We start from the raw sequence: 23,462 nt of genomic DNA, 5'->3' as shown, positions 1-23,462 counted from the left end.
GAAGCATGAGAAATTCCAGATCAGGAGAGCAGAAAGACTTGATTAAATGTACGTTCCTCTGATCACACCATGATTTGTTGATCATAAAACATACACCACCACCTCTGCTTTTACCGGAGAGGTCTTTCGCGCTGTCCGCTTGGTGCACGGAGAAGCCCGTGATTTCGATGGCCAAGTCTGGAATCTCCGTAGACATCCAGGTTTCTGTAAGGCAGATAACACAGCAATCTCTCGTCTCTCGTTGGAAAGAGATCCGCGCTCTCAGCTCGCAGAGCTTGTTGTCCAGAGACTGAACATTTGCCAGTAGTATACTGGGTAGCGGGGGTCGATTTGCACGACGTCTTACTCTGATGAGAACGCCGGCTCGTTTTCCTCTTTTCCTTCTGCGTTTCCGCGGCCGAGCAGCCCAGACAAAGGGCTTCGCCGGCGTGTTTGTAAACAGCGGGTCGGCATTAAGGAATTTGAAGTCTGGTTTCCGATGTGTAATTGTAGAACCTGTGTCCAAAAGCGTTTGTCTGTCGTAAACAATAAGGCAGACAACATCCAAGACAAAAAAACAAAGAACTGTAAACAAAACAAACAATAAACCGCAGTGTTGTAACGGAGCTCGCAACGCAGCAGCCATACTCGGCGCCATCTTGAGGAAGATGTAATCGCATATGAACGTACACAACCCGACTGTCGCCAATGGCGACAAGATTTTAAATGATTGTCGCAATAATTTATTTTTGGTCACATTTGCGACGATTTTAGTTGCAGTCTGGAGCCCTGATAAGTGCACTGCAAATCAGGTTCTTTCAATGAACCTGATTTGCAGTGCTCCAAAACTCCCAAACATCCAGAACCTGCTTATAAGTATATACTGACATTACTGTTACCTCATTATAAAATATCATGTGGTTTATTCAGCTGCCTATTCTGCTCCTGCCCCACTATCCAGGGGAATCCAGGCATGCACCAGGTGCCCGTCTCAATGAGTGATTCTGGTGTCACCCATTTTAGCAACAGGTGTGTGCCAGAGCTGAATAAAGCCTCCGGAGAGACCCAGACGCTAGGGCTATTTAAAAAACACACTTACATAAACTCAGCAGCATGTGGTCGTTTGAAAGTGTGGGTGTGGGCATGTTATGGGTGCATGCTTGAGCTGCAGGCCAGACATGCATAGTGCTACTTCCACCTCTCCATGTCTGGCACCTGTTACCTGTAAAGCTTCAGGGCTTTGCTAAACGTACACTTTTGGCCACTGACGTAAAGCTTCAAAAGCAAAATATAAGAGAGGTTGTGTGGCATGAGGTCTGCTCGTATTGGGGAAATGCTTTGTCTTAAATTATACAAAACCGTCTTAACATTTCAAGAGAAGAAATGTCACACCATGTGAAAAAGTAATGGTAACATTAAACTTTCTTGAAGCTTGCATTTCTTTTTTTTTAACAGTGACATGCTTATAACTGTATGACTGTATTACCATGTCTTTCCATGATGAAAAATTATTGGGCTAAAACTGTCAAGAATCAGCAGAGGCAGGATCCAAACAAAGAGTAAAAACAAAAAGGATTTATTAACTAAAAATAAACACAAACTACCCATAGGGGAAAATCACAGTCCAGCGCAGGGAATCCACTGAAGCTGGGCTGGGGCAGACAAACTGAATCCACCGGACCGACCGGAACAGACAGTAACAAGAGCACAATATCGAGCGGGACATCTCTAGTTTTAAAGGTTCTTTTATATCATTTTTTGAGCTTGACAGTAACGATCATGACTAACACACAGTATCGGATTTGGATCAGGCTCGTCGGACCGATACCCGATCCGTTTAAAAATATCAGTATCGGAGCCGATACCAATCCAGGTATAGAATCGGTGCATCCCTTATAAAAACATGACTTTAAATCTATGCCTCATATAAAGCTATCATCTTACTTAAGGCAACTTATACTGTGTATGTAGTGCACAAGTCATATGGACAAGTTTTGTCGTGGCATTTTTGGAGCTCAACAGCCTCAGCACCCTTCACTTTTATTGTATTGAAAAGAGCAGCTAGGAAAACTTCTACATAATATATATTTTTGTGGTCCATGGAGGGTAAATAGTCATGAGGGGTAATAAATGATGGCAGAATGTCCATTTTTGAGTGAACTTACTTTTTAAGTGTTTAATTGTAATGCCTCAGAATGTATTCTATTAACGTATATATTATATTATTGGGAAATGAATTATGTATATATTTAAACATAACTTCAGCTAAATGGTTCAGATATTGCATTGTTCAGAGTAGCCTGATTTTGTGATATTGTGCATCAGTATTTGAAATTATCAATGCAAATTAAGGGTAGAATGAATGGTCTAATTATGTTGTATAAATAGGACTCTAGAGAGCAAAGCTTTTGATTTAAAGATAAAGGCTTTCCCTGTAATCTGCATTTAATTCATGCCCTTTTAAACAAGGAATACCTTTAACACCGATGTTGAAATGATTTAATTGCCGGTGGCATTTTGAATTCCAAATCAAATCAGACTGAGTACATCCCGCCTTTCCAGCATTACCAGAAATATCAGAGTCTATATAATATGTTACATATTATCAGGTTACACCTGACTAGTGTGTGTCATGAAGAATGTGACTATATGGTCAGAAGCACTTTATCTATGACCTCACGTTTAAACAAGAGATAGTTAGTTGACTACTAATGGTACATTGCTAACGTAAATTTGTTTCTGGTATCCTCAGCAATAGAGAGTTTGAGAGTGTGGAGATGAATAAGCTGCGTCAGAGCCTGCGCAGAAAGAAGCCCACCTACATGCCGGAGGCCAGCCGACCACACCAGTGGCAGGCAGATGAGGAGGCTGTACGAAAGGGCAAATGCAACTTCCCCGTCCGGGTGAGAGACACTCACTTAAATGGCCATTTATTGGAGTCAGAGTAAAAGTTGTACTCAGTAATGTTTCTAAAGAAATAAGGAGTACGTTTGTAAAATAGGTTTAAAATCAATTACACTCACATAAGATGAAGACTCCAATCATATCAGTAGCCTGATACAAGCAGTTTTATTTTATATGGAGCTATGTACATATTTTATTATATTTTACAGCCTCACACCTACATGTACAGTTGAAAAGGTTAATAGATTCCAGAGTGCATGTTAGGCTGTATGCACAAAGGTACTGTATATGATGATAAAGAGAATTTACTGTATTTCATCCATGCACATCGGTATATTAAGTGCATAAGCAAGTCAGACTTTTGCAAAAATGTGCTACTGTCGGAACCCTTTGAAAAGACAGCAGAGGAGATGTTTAGTGGGAACTCTGATGTGGGACATTTTGTCCAGTCTAAACTAATCAAAATGTCATTTTGGCACAATTGATAGTGATCAGCTCAGGCTTGTGTTATGTGATTATGGTGGCTGTGAGGACAGAGGCCATTGCAGGATTACATCTTTGACTCTCAGAGACAGAGACTCCTGATGCCTCGGGCTGGAGAGCAAAATTAGGTTGAATTTAATTATGCAATCACCACTGAAATTATGCAAGTCCTCCACTTTACTTAATGACATATCTTCTTTAGTCTTAGAAGAGCCTTTTTTAATTTCAGAATCAATTAAATATTCACATGCAGTAATTAGAATGTATTTCTTTACATATTATAAGAAATATAAAATAGATACTAAGGGCACTACACCGTAGTGTATTATTTCATCTATTAGCTTGGTTTTGTTACTGTTTGTTATGTATGTGTGTGTGTGTATATATATATATATATTTTAGGGCTGTCGATTTAACGTGTTAATTCAGTGCGATTAATTGTATTAAAAATAACGTGTTAAGAAAATTAACGCAATTAATCGCAATGCCCCCGGACTGTAATAAGGAAGATTCCTGAGAAATGCAAGCTTGTAGTACTACCTGTTTACTCCAGAGGGCAGTAAGTGAAACTTCAGCTGTGTGAGCAACACACAGATTATACAGTGAAGAAAAAAACCATCCGGCAGACACACAACACAAACATGTGTTACGTTCTTGCGTTCAAAACACTTGATGGAGCGCAAATCTGAACTAAGGGATCTCAAGATGTGTTTTAAGTATTAAACTGTTTTTAACTTGACACAGTGAATATAAATGTTATGTTTATGACGCAATGCACCCGAGACGCTACACAAGCATGTCTGACGCAGGTGTACATTGACGGGTTCTTAAACAAGCCCTCATAATAAATCTCCAACTGATTGACAAATTCACTTGTGAAATGGATTGCTGTGAACTGTGTGCCAATGATTGACTTATGATCAATAATATGATAGTAAACAATACATTGTGTTCTAAAGCCACTTTTTGTGTTGTCTTATCAATGATGAACTCTTCTGTCACAAGAATGTAATACATTTTAATTATCTGAATATTATTTATTTTATATATATATATATATATATATATATATATATATATATATATATATATACATATATATATATATATATAATATTTTTAAATATTTAAAGATAACTATGCATAATTATTTCATCATTATATATTGAATTACTGTTATATGAGGGGTGATTAAGCGTGATTAATTAATCGGGACACCATGTATGTGTCACACCATGACACCCTAATACAGTATATATATATATATATATATATATATATATATATATTAGGGCTGTCAATCGATGAAAAATTTGAATCGAATTAATAATTAATTACATGGTATGCCGATTCATTAATTGAATTAATTGTAATTGATTGCATATATAAATATTTTCCCCTCAAATAACAATAATAATTAATGATTAAATGCTTAGAAATAGTTATATTTAAATAATTATAAATAAAATATATATTATAAAAAAATAAAATATAGATAATTCAAATGCATTTCATCATTGTGGCACATGAGTAAAGAAAAAAAAAGATGGTAACACTTTACAATAAGGTTCTATTTGTTAACATTAGTTAACATGAACTAACAATGCGCAATACTTTTACAGTTTTTATTAATCTCAGTTAATGTTAATTTCAACATATACTAACACATTTCTCAAATCAAAAGTTGTGCTTGTTAACATTAGTAAATACACAAACGCAACTAACATGAACTTACAATCAACAATTGTATTTTTATTAACTAATATTAACAAAGATTAATAAATACTGTAAACAATATATTATTAGTTGTTTATTCATGATACCTAATGCATTAACTAATATTAACAAATAGAATCTTATTGTAAAGTGTTAACAAAAAGACAATTCAAAAAGTGGCTTTAGTATGCAATATTTTGTTTATTTCCATATTATTGAATTTATGTCATCTGTCTATCGTTTAAAGTACAGTTCACACAATCCATTTTGCAATTGAATTCGTCAGTCAGTCCGAGACTGATTTATTATAAGGGCTTTTCTAAGCATGTGTCAATGCACACCTGCGTCAGACGCTTTTGGAGTGTCTCAGTTGAGTCGTGTCATAAACAGAACGTTTTTAGGTCACTGTGTCAATTTACACATAGTTTGAAGCTTAGAAAAACCCGCCTTGAGATCCCTGCGTTCATATTTGCACTCCATCAAGCTGTGTTTGGATGCAAGAAAGTGTTCTCATCTTGTTTTGTCTGCTGTCGGTGAGTGTGGAGAAAGCAGGTGGTACTTTAATCTTGGATTACTCAGATGGAAGGAATATTCCTTATCACGGTCCAGGGTCATGATTACTTGTGCTTTTTATTTTATTTAATTAATCGCACTGAATTAGTGCATTAAGTCGACAGCTCTGATATATATATTAGTTTTATAATGTAACATTTTTACACAAATTACACATTGAAAATGATAAAAACAGGCTAAAATAGGTGGGTGAGTTTGGTTTATGTTTCACATTAGTCAACATAAAATTGAAAGGGCCCTATTTACTTTCTTAATGCACATAAGTATATGTTCTTATTGTGAAAAATGTATTTTTGGGGCAAGACTGTCTGTTTGTTCAACCAATGTCAGTTCCATTTGGTGATGCTTTACAAACTTCAGCTAATTTGATCATTATAATGCGTAAAACAAACAAAAAGTACACCAGGGAAAACCAAGACATACTATTACAGTGGTTTGTCTCTTTAAATGCTTGACAGAGTTGTAGCAGTGCCAGCGTCAAATATACTGTACAGAAAATGTAGGTTTCTTTAGGATTGGCCTCTCTTTTACCATCTCTCTTTTATCTCCTTTCTCTCTTTTTTTCTTCCTGCAGTATCTCGGCCTGGTGGAGGTAGAGGAGTCCAGAGGGATGCATGTGTGTGAGGAAGCAGTGAAAAAACTGAAAGTGGTGTGTATTTTTGGGCTTTCCATCTATGCAATATAATAATTTGCAATAAAATGCAAACAAAAACTAAATGGTTTAGACCTATTTGGAGTAAGTAAGGGATGATGCAGTCAGCCAGTTATTATCGCTGAATAAACCCTGACAATGTGATCAGACCTCCTTTTATCACCCTGAAGGACTTTATTTCCTGACTCTACATTATCCCACTCATTACACTGGTTCTTACCAAACAAATAAATATATGGACATGAAATATTGATTGCATTTCTTCATTATGTTAGAAGAACGAGACCAGAGTGATACGAGAGACATGAAACTAGCACATATGAAATAGGTTGCCTGGGACAACTGTAAATTCTAGTTTAGTGGTCAATATGTTGGATACAAATATTGGACCTCTGACTTCCGCGATTAACCCGTCAGAATTAAAAGTTCCAGAGGATTGTGTAATAATGTGCTCTTAAGAGTTATGGCTAATCGCATGTCATTTGTAAGGTTGCTAGTCTTGAGTTAAGGCATTTATAAGCTTTATTGACCAGTCTTTGTTTAGGTCAGAGATTAAATATCATATGCCCATGCATAGAAAACCCAGAACAAAAAGGCTTTCCTCATTGTGAGAGTCCATATGCACTCTTTGTGAGGACTGAGAATTTAATGTACTGTTAACCTATGTTTCTCATTTGTTTTAAAAATCATCTTTTATTGAGCATGGCTGCTCTGTCAATGGATTTTATATTTCACATGTCTGCTCAGTCGATAGTTATTTTCTTAAGAACAACTGCTCTGTCAATAGTTATATCCTAACCCTTCAAATCAAAATACTGAATATCATTATAGAGCAGAAATGTTGGATATGTAAGGGGTAATGTATAGTCAGTCATTATCGCAAAATAAACCCCAAAAGGGTGATCAGGACCTCTACGCAATCCAGATGGATCTTCTATCAAAAGGGGTTTATTTTGCAGTAATGACCAACTGTCTATTATCCCACTTATTACATGGGTACTTAAAAAATAAATAAATGTGCCTGCAATATTGTTTTGAGTTGAAGTTGCCACGTGGAAAATTGGTGGTCAGGGACAGCTGTTAAATATTTAGTTTAATGGTCATTATTCAATAGCATTTGACTGTAGAATGCCACGATTGACGAAACAGAATTTAGTAAAGATGGCGCCGCGTTAGCAGAATCCAAACAATTCGATTTTGGTCGAGGGTGTCACACATGCAGACTATTTTTGCAGAGATCTCACTTTCTTTAATCGGAGATAAGAATTAAGAATGCTGCAACTAAATGCTGATTCCGTCACATGGAACTCACCAAAATAACAACAGTAATACCATGTAATCATGAACAATTGTAAAAGAGTGATTAAGGATGCCATACCTGGAGTAACTTTACATTGTGAAAGTGTGTGATTGTGTATTTATCCACTTGAGGCTTGCTGTAGGACGTGTATAGAGATATGCAGCTTTCTGATTTCATCAGTAAATTTAGTGTCTGAGAAAAATGCCGGAGAATCGCTTGGTGACAGAATCACTATGGATTACAATCAGCATTTGTGATAATATGTAGCTGAGTGCAATGAAAATTTTCAGATCGGCTTGACGTCTTGTCAGTTCTTCAGTAAAAACAATAAGCTCATTGGTCACTTGACAAGAACACAAGGCCCCACCCCGGCAACAGAACAATTTGTTTATGCATGTCATTATCTCAGAAGGGAGTCCCGACGGTCAAGTGATTAACGACCTCCTGTTGGCAGACGCTAATGAGTGCTCCATCTCTCACTTACTGGTCGACGATTATGTTAATGAAGCTCACAACTGAAAATCAATGGAAAAATCGACTAGTGTGGTGCGGTTTATTCCAGAGAGATGTGGGTATAAGGAAAAACTCTGGCTAATGTAATTCATATGGTTACTAGTGGAGAGTTAGATGTTTATAAGCTACCTGTATTTGTTTTATTTTTTTAATAAATAAATAAATCTTTATTAAGTTATTGAGCATGACTTATTGTCTTTAGTTGGGCTGCTCAGTTAATGGTCATATTCTAAACCTACAAATCAAAATATTCAATATTATTGTCAGAACAGAAACCAGATATAATGTAGATATTTATGTAGTGAAACTTTCACATATGTAAGCTCTCTCTCTCTCTCTCTCTCTCTCTCTATATATATATATATATATACAATATACATATATATATATATATTGTATATACTGTATACTTATTAATGCTAATTAACGTTATTAATCTGTAGCTCTGACTGTGTGTGTGGGCCTGGTGTTTGGTCACTCCATCTTTTCAAATGTGCTCTGCTTTTTCATCTTCATGTTAGTCATATACAGCTATGTCTGTCTACACAATCCTCACTTACACTCTCTTCTTCCCTAAACCCCCAAAGCCTTTATCTCATTCTCTTCTGAGCTTGAATTTGTTCCTTAGTCCCCCAGCCATTTCTCCACTCTATGTCCAGTCACTGTAATTTCCTCAGTGTACCGCTGTCTTGGCAAATTTGGAAAGTGTCTTCTGGGCTGCTAGTAATGTCAGTTGAATTGCTAAAGCTCTTCTTGATTTAGCTGTATCCTTCACTTTTACTTATTCTTTAGATTTTCTTTCCAGCCCCAATGTGTTTTGCAGTATCCTATCTCTTACTCCGTCTGACATACATGCACACACCACATATTCACTGAAAGATTTAAGCTCTATTCCAAAACCTTGAGAGCTGCCTTGCTGTCTTTGTCTCACAATTGATTCCAGTAGATTCTGGTCAAAATCCCTTTAGGGCAAGTCAGGTTACTTGATGGCCATATTCAAAACACCTCCATGCAGCTATTTTCTATTCATGCAAGTACAGTTCCTGTCCATTTGAATGGGGAAAGACCATTTCTGTCAGGAAGGCTATCAGGAGTGAAATAAGATGACATTTATTTGATGAATATAAAACAGAAAAGTAATGTCTCTCTTTGGCGTAAGTAATGTCGCCCCGTCTGGCGGTCCGAAGTTGTAGTACTCGTCCTTGTACTCGTTGTAGTATATCCTGCCAGAGATAGGAGGCAGAGGCGAGGAACCTAAACCCGTACAGGATGGGACTCAACTGGTGGTGGTGGGGTGGTGGAGGTTGCCTTGTTAGCACACTGATACAGCAATGTGATAGATTGTGAGCAGACTTGTAAAGCAATGGCTTACATGTGATTGGCTAGGGGTTACCTAGCTAATGGTGTAATGATATACTCCTGCTAGTCTTCCCGCTTGAACTAAACTGCGCTTACATTTCCAGAACTGTTGGTCAAGATTGCGATCAGGTATCATATTTCAAATCAGCAATAAAATCTGACAACAGTGGAATCATAAATTGTGATTAATGTCCAAGTCTGGCACTGCTTTATTCCAGATTACATTTGGATGATCATTTGGTTAATCAATCAGTTAATCGGACAGAACCTGTGAACACCTTGATATTTGGGACCCTTATTATAAAAAAATTTAAATGATATATTATTAAAATACAATCATATTTACTAATTATATTTTTATTTAATTATTAATAATATATTATTAAAAAAGTACTTAGTAAAATATTTTTATTGTAACTGTATACTTAACTGTAGTCACCCTCAGTTAATATAAATAAAAAAAAGTTAGTTTATGTTAAAACGGTAGTAAAAAGTGTAGCAAGTCAAATAAAACGTTTTTGTGCAAAAAGAGTCTTCAAAAATATGTGCGCGCTATAAAATGCGTGCAAAATACAAATGTTTTGTGTGCAAAATATCTTTTGTCAAAAAGTTTGCTTTGTTTTTGCAATAAATTAATTAATAATTACATTAAATTGCGGAAATAAATATACACTTAATAAATATAAATACAAATAAAATATAGATTTGGGTAAGTACATGACAGCTCAAATCACGCCAAAAAAGGCTGGTCTAGCTAATGCTCATGCACATGCTCGAGTAAACAGACATGCATTGTCTCTATCAAACAGCTGATTGGCTCTTCAACTGTGAGGTGGGACTTGCATTTAGACAGCCGCCATATTCATCCTTACAATTTGTCCCATTCATAAGTATACCAGGGACGCACCTCATTCCATAATTAGGTAGTTCAATAGAAGAATGCTAATAAGCTTAAAACAGGACAAATTGAGCTGACAAAAGTTTTAATTGTCACAGAAATGTGTTATGGGCAACAATTCTGGCGCTGCAGTGGAACAAATAAAAAACTGTGCAGCAATGCTCGTATCCTATTGTGCCAAAAGACACAACTGAGACTGAAGTTGTTTCAATGTTTATTCACAGAGTGGGAAGAAAACTGTGAAGGCTGTGCTCTGGGTGTCTGCCGATGGCCTGAGAGTTGTGGATGAAAAAACCAAGGTAAGTCTGTTTGTGTGAGACATTTAATAGTATATTGATTGAAATACATTAAGATACCCAAAACAAGACATGCAATGTGTAAAAAAGTTTTTGTTTATTTCGCACTGCGCATAAATGTTTCTCAAATCTGATCTTTAAGACTGACTGTCTGCACTGTCATTTTGCTAGTTATAAAATCTGACTGGTTTTGTCAGACAGCACAGTCAATATCCAGTGCATTAAAATGGCAAAAGATATAGGGGCCATATTTTAAGAGTGCTAGCGCTAAGCGCAGCTCTATGAGATAATTCATACGTGCAAAGTGAGTGGGCATGGCCATTAAGTTTTGGTAATTTTGTGTAATGTGTAAAGTGTAACGGTAGTCAGCTGGATATGATAGCTGTGCAGTTTGTAAACCTCACACTCCTAGCCTTAAGAAACGCGCTAGAGGCCATGGCTTTTCTAGCCTCCTTGCTAAAGCGTCTGCGTCCCATGCCGGGAATTGCTGGTTCGAATCCCACTCGGGGTGGGTCGATTAGGACCGGTGACATAAGCATGCCCTAATTCTAGGCACAAGTGGGTTTGGCAAATGGCATGCACAAAGTGCTAATGGGCTGGATTAAGTGCAGTTTAATTAGGAGGTTCTTTTACAGTTATTGCACTGTCTGCGTCCTATTAAATAGTAAATTCCCTGTCATGCACCATCGATAAAAACAAAGACAGAACATTCATTCATGAGAAGTTGTTAGAGTAAAATGGGCTGTATCCAATGAATTAGAAGAATAAAAAGATGGACTTACGTTCTTTTGTGCTTTAACTATATCTGAAACATAATAAGCAGGAAGACAGGAGCAGACGACGATAATGTGAGAACCCAAGTGCAGTTTATTTTAAATAAAACAAAAGATACAAAACAAAAGACTAGACTATAAATATAACTAGACTACGACTAGACTAAGACAATGAACAGACCAAGAAACAATGTTAAAATAACAATACTCGACAATGGACAAGAGAACAGTGATAACCAGACTAGCGTTAACAAAATAACAAGATGACCAATGAGAAGACTGAACTGATAAAAAGATAACAGACAATGAAACAAGAATGCAATGACAAGACTTGATGAAACACATGATTATAAGAAGGTCACATGACACGTTAAGAATTAGGACTACAACATGACAAGGAACCCCATAAGAGGGTAGCTATCATTGTGCAAATAGAGGACAGAAAATGATGCCTCTGATCATGTCCATAATGACATTTGGCAGGCTTATTTCCCCCAAAATATTCATGTGAAAAATGTAACTAAAAGGACATTTTCTTGACATTAGTATATCAATATACTGTAGTATTGTGAGGTAAAATATCACAAGACTTAAAAAAAAACCAACTAAACAGATTTGAATTGGATTTGCAAAAAAATCGTATTTTTACTGCCCGTCTGAACAACCCTTTGAAGCCCTGAAAGTCTCCTATGCCATCAATTCGCCTGCACAAAAGCAAGTCCATCAGCGAGAGATTAGGTATGAAGGAAACTACAAGAACTATGCGGTAGGAGGTTTGCAGGCCCCTAAAAGACCTATCACATGACCACCCTACTTCATGAGACATCACTTGGACTGCCTCAAACAAGGAGAAAACTTTTGATGCCAAGGGTTCTATACAACGTGTTTGCTTACAGATATTCTTTTGGAAGTTTAGAGAGTAACGTGTCCTTCCCACACACATACATTCACAAAATCCGGCGACTTAACCAGAAAAGGTCAGAGGCCTCACATAATGTGTTCAATTATCCACTGTTCCTTTTCAACTCACTAAATAGAAGCACTGAAAGCCACAAAGCTTCCTCTTTTTGTTTCCTAGAGGGGCCTCATACAGTCAGCCATCCATTGCCTCACTATGCCCTTCTTGTAATCCTCCCGTATGCATATGAGTCAGCACAGCCACATAATCCTTCCTGCTACTGTCTAGTCCTTGCCTAGCTATTTTACACAGCTTAAAGGGATAGTTCACCCAAAAATGAAAATTCTGTCATCAGTTACTAATTCTCATGTTGATATAATGATGCTTTTATTTTGTGGAACACAAAAGAAAGCATATAAAATCTAATCTAAGGCACAGTTTACACTGATTACAGTTTTGTCTCTGTCTGCAATGTTTTTTTAATCACTTTTCTATGTAAGCATGCGCTAGTTGGACGTCCTGAATGTTGTACCGCCTCTCACTATTTTTTTAGGATCTTACACAGGAGCGTCGCGTTTTTAAAACGTCATATCAAGTTAAATTAACTTTAACTTTTGAAAACATGTCATTTCGATTTTTAGAGACCTCGTTTTTTACGCATGAGCACATCCGGTCTGAATGGCCTCTATGTCATTATCACCTAAAAATCGTTCTCTCTGCCATTGCATGCATATCTCAATCGCATCTTCACATATTACATTTTGCTACGCGACTGGTTTCATTACATGCTGGCATTAATAATGTCAAATCTGGAGCATTTTAATGTGGGACAATTGTCTGTTTCTGTTATTGTAAAATCTATTGAATGGCTTCAGAAGACTTGGAATATACCACACAAGCCTTCTTGAATAATTTGCTGGTGCTTTTTGTCCTTTTTGGAGCTTGGCAGTAAAAGAACCAGCATTCTTGAGCATTCTTCAGAATATTTGAATGTTCAACAAAAGAAAGACAATCATATAGGTTTGATTATATAACATGAGTGTGAGTAAATAATGGCAGAATTTAAATTTAAGATGAGTTTTTGTGCTTAGTTTGTCAATATTCATTATCTAGAGAAAGGGTTATTGATTAAAAGACCAGACTGCCCCATTCCTGACAAGTGTGAGATGAGTCAGCAGCAGTCTGGGTCTGTGTTCTTCCCGAACATAATAACCTTCCCCCCCCCGGAAAACATTAATCCGTTACAAACCTTTAAGAGCTGTAACAGGGCCCCTTTAGCCAGTAATTGGCTGACAATGAATGGGCCCCTCACCTCTTTCAGTTCCTCTTCTGCCTCTTACTCTTTTAGAGAGAGCTTCACTTGAACGTGTGACCCCTCACCTACCACTTCTGCATTCTTCAGCTCATGTATTATGTATTAACTGTGGCCCCCTGACAGGGAAACAGTAGTCACTGTTACAGTGGGAGGCCAAGGCTACAGAGAGGCTTTAGTCATGTTTGAATATCAGAGAGATGGGTAGAATGACAGTAAAGGCTGAACTGGTATCGGTACAATGTAGTTGGGTCAGTGACAGATAAGGATGTCCTAAATAATTAAAAGAATAAATCTAGTTTTGAAACTCATGCGCCTAGTTCTTTGAAATGTCATCTTTGTAATTATGTTGGTATTAAAAAATTACATTATTTATGTGTTGGAAAAACATGGAAACCACTTTCAACAAAAGCTTTGATTTAATGATTTAATGATAATCATCAAGTGAAAAGTGATAACATATTTTCCTAGCACCTTAAATACAGTATGGTCCATATGATCATAATAATTATTTTCTAAACCATTTGCAAACATATTTTCAATGTAAAAACATAATCTTAAATCAACATAACTCAATATATGACTCAATATTTGTATTTTAAAAAAAAAATAGTAATAGTAGTATGGCAGTATGAAAAATTCATTATAAAAATTTCATTGCTTTTTCTTTTTTAGAAATAATAAAGGATTATTCTTTGCATTGCTTTAATGACACTTTATTTTCAAAATAAGATGAGGATGGTTATAGCCCATAATTAATAAATTCATATCAAAGAATTGTATTTCAGAAATAAAAAAGTGCATTCATCATTGAAGAGGTGTATTTAAGTCATTAAATATTTTTGTATAAATTAGCATATACAAGAACACAGCACTTACATTTCGAAATGCTTTTGTTTACTTTCTTTGTAATTGTATTTTAAAATGTTTTATAGGTTACGTCACAAACAGTAACCTTAGTTGTTTTATGTGTAGGACCTCATTGTTGACCAGACCATTGAGAAGGTGTCCTTCTGTGCACCTGACCGCAATTACGATAAGGCGTTCTCCTACATCTGCCGTGATGGAACGACTCGCCGCTGGATGTGCCACTGCTTCATGGCCCTAAAGGACTCGGTGAGGAGAACCAAACAGGGATTAATTCTTCAGCAAAGTTGGATTAAGATAAGGATTATGGCAGGGTTATCTCAACCAGAATAACCGCTTAGGGTCTGTTATCTGCTCTTGAGGCAAAGGGAAAAACACATTATTAAATGGAATGTGATTTTATGATTAGGAATCAAACATTAGACTAGACAAAAAAATATATAATTTGTAGCCCATGTAATGTCCTTGCAACAGTATTATTAACACTTGGCTAATGACGTATCACAAACGCCAGTGTTAGAGAGCAACTAACTAAAATGTATCTTCATTTTTCTATAGTGTCAGTTGTTGATTTTGCCATATTTTCCAAGAAGTAGCAGTGTTGCTTAACAAAAACATGCTTAAATCATGAGTAGCTTGTAGCTTGGCAAGCTACAGTTAACAGTAGGTTCCCCAACACTGGTAAACAAAACAGTTAGCCATGTTGCTAACGTAAGATCATGCACACCACTAGGGGGAACGTCTGAGTCACGCAGTTGGATGCGCCTTTGCCGCTTGCCTTGAGCGTAAGCAGCGCAGAGAGAAGGAGTGTGGAGTCACGGCTTCCTTTGATGCAAGCCGCACATCGTTTGTTAGGGAAGGTTCCTTTCGCATCTCCTCCGCAGGACAGCAGAGTGACCATGAGGACATCATGAAACAGCTACAGGACAAAAAGAAAGGTCAGTGCTGTTGACACCAACCAGGGGTTTAGGTTTTTTTGGTTTACTCTAATAGTGTGTTGAAACTCAGATTATATTTTTTTATAATTTCTTTGGCTTTTGTACAATGACAATATAAAATCTAAATAGTCAGTTGTTTATTTTTGCAGACAACATAATATGCTTTATCATGTCACACAATTTTTCTCACACAGCATACAGTTATTGGGTCTTTACACCTGAAAATATACCACTGCCTATGTATTTTTTGGAAGGGGGTCCTCAAAAGGGGATCATAATTTTTGGGGGTCCTTGGCATAAAAAAATAAATAAAAAAAAACCCTGCCTTAGACAAGGGATGCATCAATCTGATACCTGAATTGGTATTAGCACCGATAATGAGCTTTATAACAAATTGTGCATCTTTAGACGTCACTTATCCAAATTCAACACTCTTTTAGTCAGGGTTGTTACTGTCATGTCTATGAATAGGACAAAAACGTTATAAAAGAATCATTAAAGGTAGCCTGTAAAACTTGTGAGCTATATTCAAAGTCTGCTGAGTTTGGAATGATAGCTTTATGTAAGAAACAGGCCATATTTGAGTCGTTCTTGGTGGAAAATCATCTCTGTTTCTGCACTTTAATGTCATTCTCAGTTACATATATTCAAATTGGTGTTTCACATTTGGTTATGACAACTAAGTACCTAAGACCCTGTTTACACCTTGTATTAAGATGTGATTTTTGGTGATACAGGTCTAAACATGGTCAAAAACCTTTTGTGATCGGATCTTAAAAACCACAAATGAACCTAGTCAATGTCACTTTTCTTAGCGTTTTGACTGGTGGACAATAAAATGGGCAAGGAAATCCCATAGACTTACTTTGAAGGAGGGCCCTGAGCCAGATATAGAGACCAGAATATCCATCATAATAATTTGGGACTGGGTTCATTGACGTGCCAAGAAGGTACCAACTAGCAATCACCCAGAAAACCATATCAACTGCATAACAAAGCACTGGCAATCTAGCATTGTGCCAATGAGTTTTGCTTGGGCAATCACTGCTGACAATTTCTTCATAAAATGTATGAATTTTGTTATATAATCTTTTGGATTGGAATACTATTGATTCAATAGTGTCTTGAAATGGCCTGAAAATTCGCTTTGCCTTTGTGTAGAAGCATGCGGGATTGCTGCTATGCTACCTGGAAATGCTTCTCCACCAGAGGGAGCGGCATCACCTGTGGATAAGGCGGAACCAGGTGGGCCTCATGCCATCCCACGCCGCCATGCCCCCATTGAGCAGCTGGTGCGGCAGGGCTCTTTCCGAGGCTTCCCTCACCTTAGCCAGAAGAACTCGCCATTCAAACGGCAGCTCTCTCTACGGCTGAACGATCTCCCTTCTACCCTTCAGCGTAAGACGGATTTCCAGACTAAGAACCCTGGTCAGTTGTTTGTCGTTTCCGTAATATCTTTGTTTGTTACTATTTCTGTTAACTTTACTTTAATGTACTGTTACATTAGCTGTAGTTTTGACTCAGTTGGGTTTACCCAGTGGGAGCACTAACCTCCTTAATTCACACCATTTACCAATTGCAGTTTCTGTTTTTATTTGTGTACTGTGTATCATCAACCAGATGACTTTGGCCTGAAAGTACACAATGACTGCATGGAACACAAAGTACATTTCAGATCTGTTTAATTGGATTGTTCCATATATTAACTTACCATCAGATTTCAGAATACATCAGGGTCATTGGATGATTGCAGTGGAATATGCATCTGAATATCACAATGATTTTTAGAAATGAATCAGTTAAACATTAAATTCACTATTTTGTATTTCTTTAGTTCAGTCATGACAACTCTAGGAATGATTTAGCATGTTAATGTGGGTATGACATATGGATAGGATATTGGTCTTGGCAGACCAGATATGCTACGCTGCTGCAGCAGCTGCAAAGTAAGTATGAAGACTTACTAATGCTAGAACATACACAGACATACTAAGTTGAGCTTGTAGACATATTTCTGCTGCTGCACAAGTAGACATAAATACAATCCCCAGGTAGCATATCTAGACATGTTGAGGTGGAGGGTTTCAGAGAAAGCTCTTGCAGCACTCTGCAGTGAAACCAGTTCCTCAAACTGAGCAAATTTAAATGTAAGGCAAAGAGAGATTATGCAATTTGATTGGCTAATCGATTACACAAAGGACCTATCAGCTTATACCATGTTAGCCAATTGACATATTGCATGTGATCGAAACTGATTGGCTAGCAGATGGGTTCTTTGAACTTATCAAGCTTGCGCCATTCAGTTTCATTTTTGAAATAAGATTAATTTTACCATGGGCTCATATGGCCTTTTGCCTGTGGTGTCACACCTAATTAAAAGTAATAGGAACCAGTTACACCACTGATTGTAACTGTAATGTAGGATGAGGGAAGCAGGAGAAGGCAGACGGGTGGTTAGGATCCAAAAGCGGCTTTATTATAAATAACAAACAATTAAAAATAAAGAAAAGTCCACGATGGGAAAAAACTAACACTAACACAAAAAAGGAACACACAGCTGAAGAACATAAACGAAGGGCAGGAAACAGGGGCATAGGAACGACATGTAACCATACAACGAACGACAAAGGAAAAGGAAAACAACAAGGTTTAAATACACAGACACAATGAAGACTAAACGAGACACAGGTGAGAACAATGATGAGTGCAGGCAGTGAGGGAGGCCGGGAATTGTGGGAATTGTAGTTTTTTTAGACAAAGACAAGTGAAACACGGAGCGGACAACAAGGAAAATGTGACATGGAACGGGATAAGTGATATGTGAAACAGAAAACACGGGGCAGACAACACGGAAACGTGACAGTAACGCTACTGAAAAAGTTCCTTATTAAATAATTACTTAAGATGTAGGCAGAACAACAAATTGCAAAAACAACAAAGTGAGCATTGATCTTAATATCACTTAAAAAAAATCCTAAATGCCAAATCATAACACCACTAACGATTTAAAAGTTAACAATTTCCATAAATGTTGTCTGTTTTGTATAGCTATAATGGCAATTACATTAAAATTAGAGTTTATTTCTTAATATGTCTAGTAGAGGTTGTTTTCAATTAACACGGCAATTGTTGAATGCCCCATCAGTGTTAAGCCCAAATATATCCAAATATGTTGAGCCCACATATAAATATATCCACTGAAACTTTGAAGCTGTACCCATAAAATCCATTGAGCGTAAATACCAGACAATGAATCATTACATTTACCTGTAATACTGTAATTTATACAGGGTACCCATCCAATGATCCTTTATAGTGGACTATGCTGTAAATAACACGTTTTGCACATGTGGTCTCTGATCTCTAACTTAAGCCCCTAGACTAGTTACTAAAATGGGAATTATGTGCGTTGTTTTTATTAATGCCTTATGACGGGGTTTGCCCTGGAAATTCTTTAAATATTTTTCTTTCTATGAATTGTTGTTTTGTAGGTATGCAAGCTTTTGGTAATGAAGAGGTTTGTTGTAGCAGATAGCAGTTTAGAATTTTACAGTTTCTAAACAGCAACTGTTGTGCTTCTAATTTTTATGTTGTCAAGATCAATCCAATCACCCTATGTCTAAGATCCAGGTTGTTTAATAAAGCATAAGCCCATAAACTGCATGCATGCCCGTCAAAATGAGCCTCACAGGTGTGATTGACCTTCTCTCTTTTGCTTGATTTGTTTCAGTTCCAGAGATGGACCTGTCAGTGGTGGGTGAGGCAGACAGCATAAATGCACTCTGCAGCCAAATCAACAGCTCTTTCACCAAACCTTCTGAGGACCTGTGCGCCAAAGCCACCAATAATTGCTTACCAGTGTGCAGTGCACCACCTGCCATCCCCCCTCCACCTGCTCCCATGCAAGGTAACACAGGCAGTATGATCTGAAATAATTAGACACAGGGCTGCACAATTATGACATAACCATTATTGTTGAATATTTCCTTTGATATTGTAATTGCGATTACTAATTTTGATTATTAGAACTTCTTATTCTCTGTGGGGCAAATGCATGCCATAGCCTTTATTTAGGCTACACATCCAAAACAAGCTGAAAACTGCTCATGCCCCATACAGAATTGTGTGAGGCATGAGAATACTTTTCTGCTTCAAATCGAACTTTGTAATATTGTGACTAATCTTGTAGCTGGTTGGTTTGGTTCATGTCTTAAAACTCGTTTATGATGAATTTTTTGAAACCCATATTTAAAAAATTAATGGGGAAAATTACTTACAGAACCAAGACTCCTGAAAAAGTGGGTGGGCATTGTTGAAATCTAATGCGGCAACTGTAATCTTGACTTTTTTCCCCGATATATTGTGCAGCCTTAATTAGACATAAAATTGACTTGGGAATGTAGTGGACATATTTGAATATTTTGGCTAATTAAAGCACTCTATTATTCCCTACCGCCCCCCCAGCTACCAGCTCATGGGTTGAGATAGAGCCTGCAGTCCAGTCTCCTCCACCCATCCCACAGGGCGGCCACAAACGAACCCCATCCGAGGCAGAACGCTGGCTAGAAGAAGTAGCTAAAGCGTTGAAAGTCCAGCAGCAGACTCCACCCAATCTGCCTCCACCTACTCTACCCCCACCACCCACACAGCATCATCCACCAGTTCCCTCCATTCCCATTGCACCGGGTTCCCTACCCACCTCTATACAGCCATTCCCCATGGCCTTTGATGCCACCCCTGCACCAGTTGGCATGTTCGCCCAGCAACCTCTTCAGCCGGCATTTGTACCTATGCAGTCGTACATGCCTAACCTGGCAAACAGCATGACTTATCCCAATGCCAGCGTGCCCGTTGTAGGCATCACACCGTCACAGATGGTGGCTAATGTATTCTGCTCTGCAGCTGGTACAGGGGGTGGAGCAATATTGGGGGTGGGGATGGGGCCTAAGACTGGTACACTTGGGGGTAGTCAACACTCAGCGTTCCCCAACCTACCTGGAGGCTTCCTCAACACCACATTTGCGTCGCCTCCAACTGTCAATGGCCATCTGCACAACTCCTTTGCCTCGACTAATATGACCACCAGTGTCATGCAAAATGGCACTGGTAGCATCGTGAAAGGAGATAGCAGTTGGCCAATGGAGAGTCTAAAACAGGCCAATCTCACATCCAGCTCGCAGGAAGTGGAGCATTTTGAGGCTAAATGGGCAGCTTTGGAAACTAAATCGCAACCGAAGGCAGCCAACCCTTTTTCCAATGACTTACAAAATACTTTCAAGATTGAGCTATAATTGTAAACATGGAACAATCCTTGAAGACTCTGAGATGAGGAGGAATTATTTCGTACCCCATTCCCCATCTTCATTGTTTTGTCTCTTTGATGGTTTTCTCATGCTTCTGGTCTGTTTGAGGGCATTGGTTGTTGTAAGAGATCATCTGGTTGTATTTCATGTCATTTGGAGGACTGCCAAACAGACTCCAGATTTGGAGAACGTAAATGTCACAGAACTCAAGAAGATGACAGTCACAACTTGTTAGGCACTTATTGGACAGCTAAAACGAGAGACCTGCACATTACTCTCACAAGTAATGACCCTTGCTTGGAAAGTGAATGGTTTTACCTAGAGCAAATACCCTAACGGGGGTAAATACGTAACTAAATAGTGGATGGTCAAAATAGGTATTTATTGTTTTTATTTGATTATGTTGGTTATTTTTATCAGTAACCTTTATCAGATTTGAATTGTTGTTCTGAACAATTATTCTTAGTTGGTTTTATCTTATTTATTTTAATTGGACAGGATAAAGGATTACAGGTGGAATAAATTGGCTACTTGAAAAAATGTGTCACCAAATAAGAGGTTGAAAATTTTAGATATATCTAAAGTTTGAGTTTGTTCTGTTCAGGAAGGATTGTAAATAGCATGCTTTCAGTTTACTTTTATTTATTGCCCTTTGTGTGGCTGTAAATTTTCAGTTATTCCAAAAAAAGTATATGCTGAATCATTGACATGACCACTCTACACCAAGCGGAGACCAAAAGTACTAACAACAGGCACATTCTAGCCCTGATTATACTGTTAAAATACATAATGCAAAGAGAAACAGAGACATATTGCATTGAAACCAAGTACTTTGAGGAATTGCTAAACATTTCAAAGGGTTGTAGTATTATGAAGTACTTAGCCAGACATGATGAGATGTGTGAATTCGGTCGACTCTGTAACTTTTAAAACACATTTGGATTAGATTTACCCAGAATGAGCACCATTAGGAGAAATTTAAAATCCTACCAGAAGCATTTGAAAATGACTCAACCATTCAAGACACAGATTGCTGAGGAAACTGGGCAAACCTGTTTGGGTTCTCCATTATTATGAATGTACTAAACGGAAATGTGACCATTCTAGTGCAGACAAAAAGAACATTTGAGGAAAATGTAGCTGTATGAAGGGGAAAAAAAGAGGAAAACAAGATGAAACGTGTTCAATTGGGTACTAGGAGAGTTGACAAGTGGAGTAGCAAGTCTTGACTAGCAAGTCTTCAAAATGTAAGGTGTTTGTTTGACTACCTGGAAGCTTAAAGGGACAGATCATTTGATCCAGTTCATGCATGTTTAAAAGTTTAATGTTAAAACATTGAATATGCATATTAGTTTTGGCTCTCATTTCTTATCACTGCTGTTTTCACTCACTCTGGTCTAACTAGGAAAAAAAAATATATCGGAATAATACTATTACAAACTCTTAATGATAAAATCTCATTCACTTGTTCTAAAAATCTATTTGAATCCTAAGGGAAACTCATTTCAGTTCATTTTTTTCATGGCATGTTGAAGCACAAACACTTTTAATGTTTAGTAATGCTCAATGGTTCTATATTTTTATTTTGTTCCTAAATTTAAAGGCTTGAGTATTTATCAAGCTCAATCATTGCTTCCAAGAGTGCAAATAAGATGTGTTGAATGATCTTACTGGAGTGTGTGGAGCCCTGCAAGTGTCAAACGCTAGATGATCAAAGCCAGACTGCACACTGTGCTCAGTGAGGTGTACTTCATACACTGGACAAAAGCATTCTACCTACAGACTCTTCAATATGACATACACGACAGCCACAATGTTTCTAACTCCTGGTTTAAAAGACCATTTTGAATATAATGTGTTATAAATTGACTTGGCCACTTCCCGTGTTCTTATCAACTGTTTATTACAGGGTCAAGCAGGTGTGTTGTGGGAAAAAATAATCTAAAAATGGTCCTTTTCCCAAAGACAATGCATTTGTAGTTTGGCCAAGCTAAACTGTATGTTGTGAGGAGAAACCCTATTTCATGAATGCATTTATAATATATTTTGTCCACATTCATTTCCCAATCAAAATATATGTTTTTCAAAACAAGGGAACTAAATTACCTCATAAACTTGATTGTAAACTTTACTGTAGTGATAACAAACCATTGGAGATTATTTTTAATCTTTATTTACTGAATTTTGTATTTAAACCTACATATTTCTATTGTAATTACAATGTATAAAAGATAAATAAATAATATAATGTAATCAAAGACACATTTGTTGGTGGGTTGATTTATGTGCATGTGCATGCCGTTGAGAAGATCATGATAAAAAATGCCAAAGAAAAAAATAATTATATTATTACCAAAATGCAAAAAAATACAAAATATTTCTCATTACTGTATGTGGAAATATATAAGGTGTGTATAGATAGATAGATAGATAGATAGATAGATAGATAGATAGATATACTATAGTTAGTTCCGGTCCTCGAATCTGATTGGACGAGAGACATTCCATGAGCACTGATGGTCTAGCACCATCAGCACTGGGACGCTTCACTGTGTGTGTATCACTCCGCTTGTGTTCGTGCTGTTCTAAACTAAAGTATAAGAGCTGTGCATATCTGTTAGGAGTTACTGTCTTTATTTTTGTAATTACATATTTTAGCCAGCAGGTGGTTGTAAAATAATTTTTTTTGTGTGTAATA

At 37.2% G+C, this 23,462-nt stretch overlaps 1 protein-coding gene across 3 annotated transcripts in view; it reads left to right on the top strand.

Moving 5' to 3' along the window:
* The window catches only part of LOC127631781 (numb-like protein), a 79,983-nt gene extending 57,025 nt beyond the window's left edge, over nt 1-22,958 (top strand). For all 3 annotated transcript variants that reach the window (XM_052110120.1, XM_052110118.1, XM_052110119.1), the window contains exons 2-9: nt 2,732-2,882; nt 6,230-6,304; nt 10,602-10,676; nt 14,632-14,772; nt 15,257-15,461; nt 16,623-16,889; nt 19,192-19,368; nt 19,926-22,958. In XM_052110120.1, the coding sequence (XP_051966080.1) occupies nt 2,757-2,882; nt 6,230-6,304; nt 10,602-10,676; nt 14,632-14,772; nt 15,257-15,461; nt 16,623-16,889; nt 19,192-19,368; nt 19,926-20,752 (1,893 nt within the window). In that variant the 5' untranslated portion in view covers nt 2,732-2,756 and the 3' untranslated portion in view covers nt 20,753-22,958. The remainder of the gene's footprint in view (nt 1-2,731; nt 2,883-6,229; nt 6,305-10,601; nt 10,677-14,631; nt 14,773-15,256; nt 15,462-16,622; nt 16,890-19,191; nt 19,369-19,925) is intronic.
* The last annotated feature ends 504 nt before the right edge of the window (nt 22,959-23,462 follow it).

Source organism: Xyrauchen texanus, chromosome 38 (assembly GCF_025860055.1).
Source record: "Xyrauchen texanus isolate HMW12.3.18 chromosome 38, RBS_HiC_50CHRs, whole genome shotgun sequence".
NCBI lineage: Eukaryota > Metazoa > Chordata > Actinopteri > Cypriniformes > Catostomidae > Xyrauchen > Xyrauchen texanus.
The sequence above is the reverse complement of the archived record's forward strand: the minus strand, read 5'-3'. Positions and strand labels throughout refer to the sequence as shown.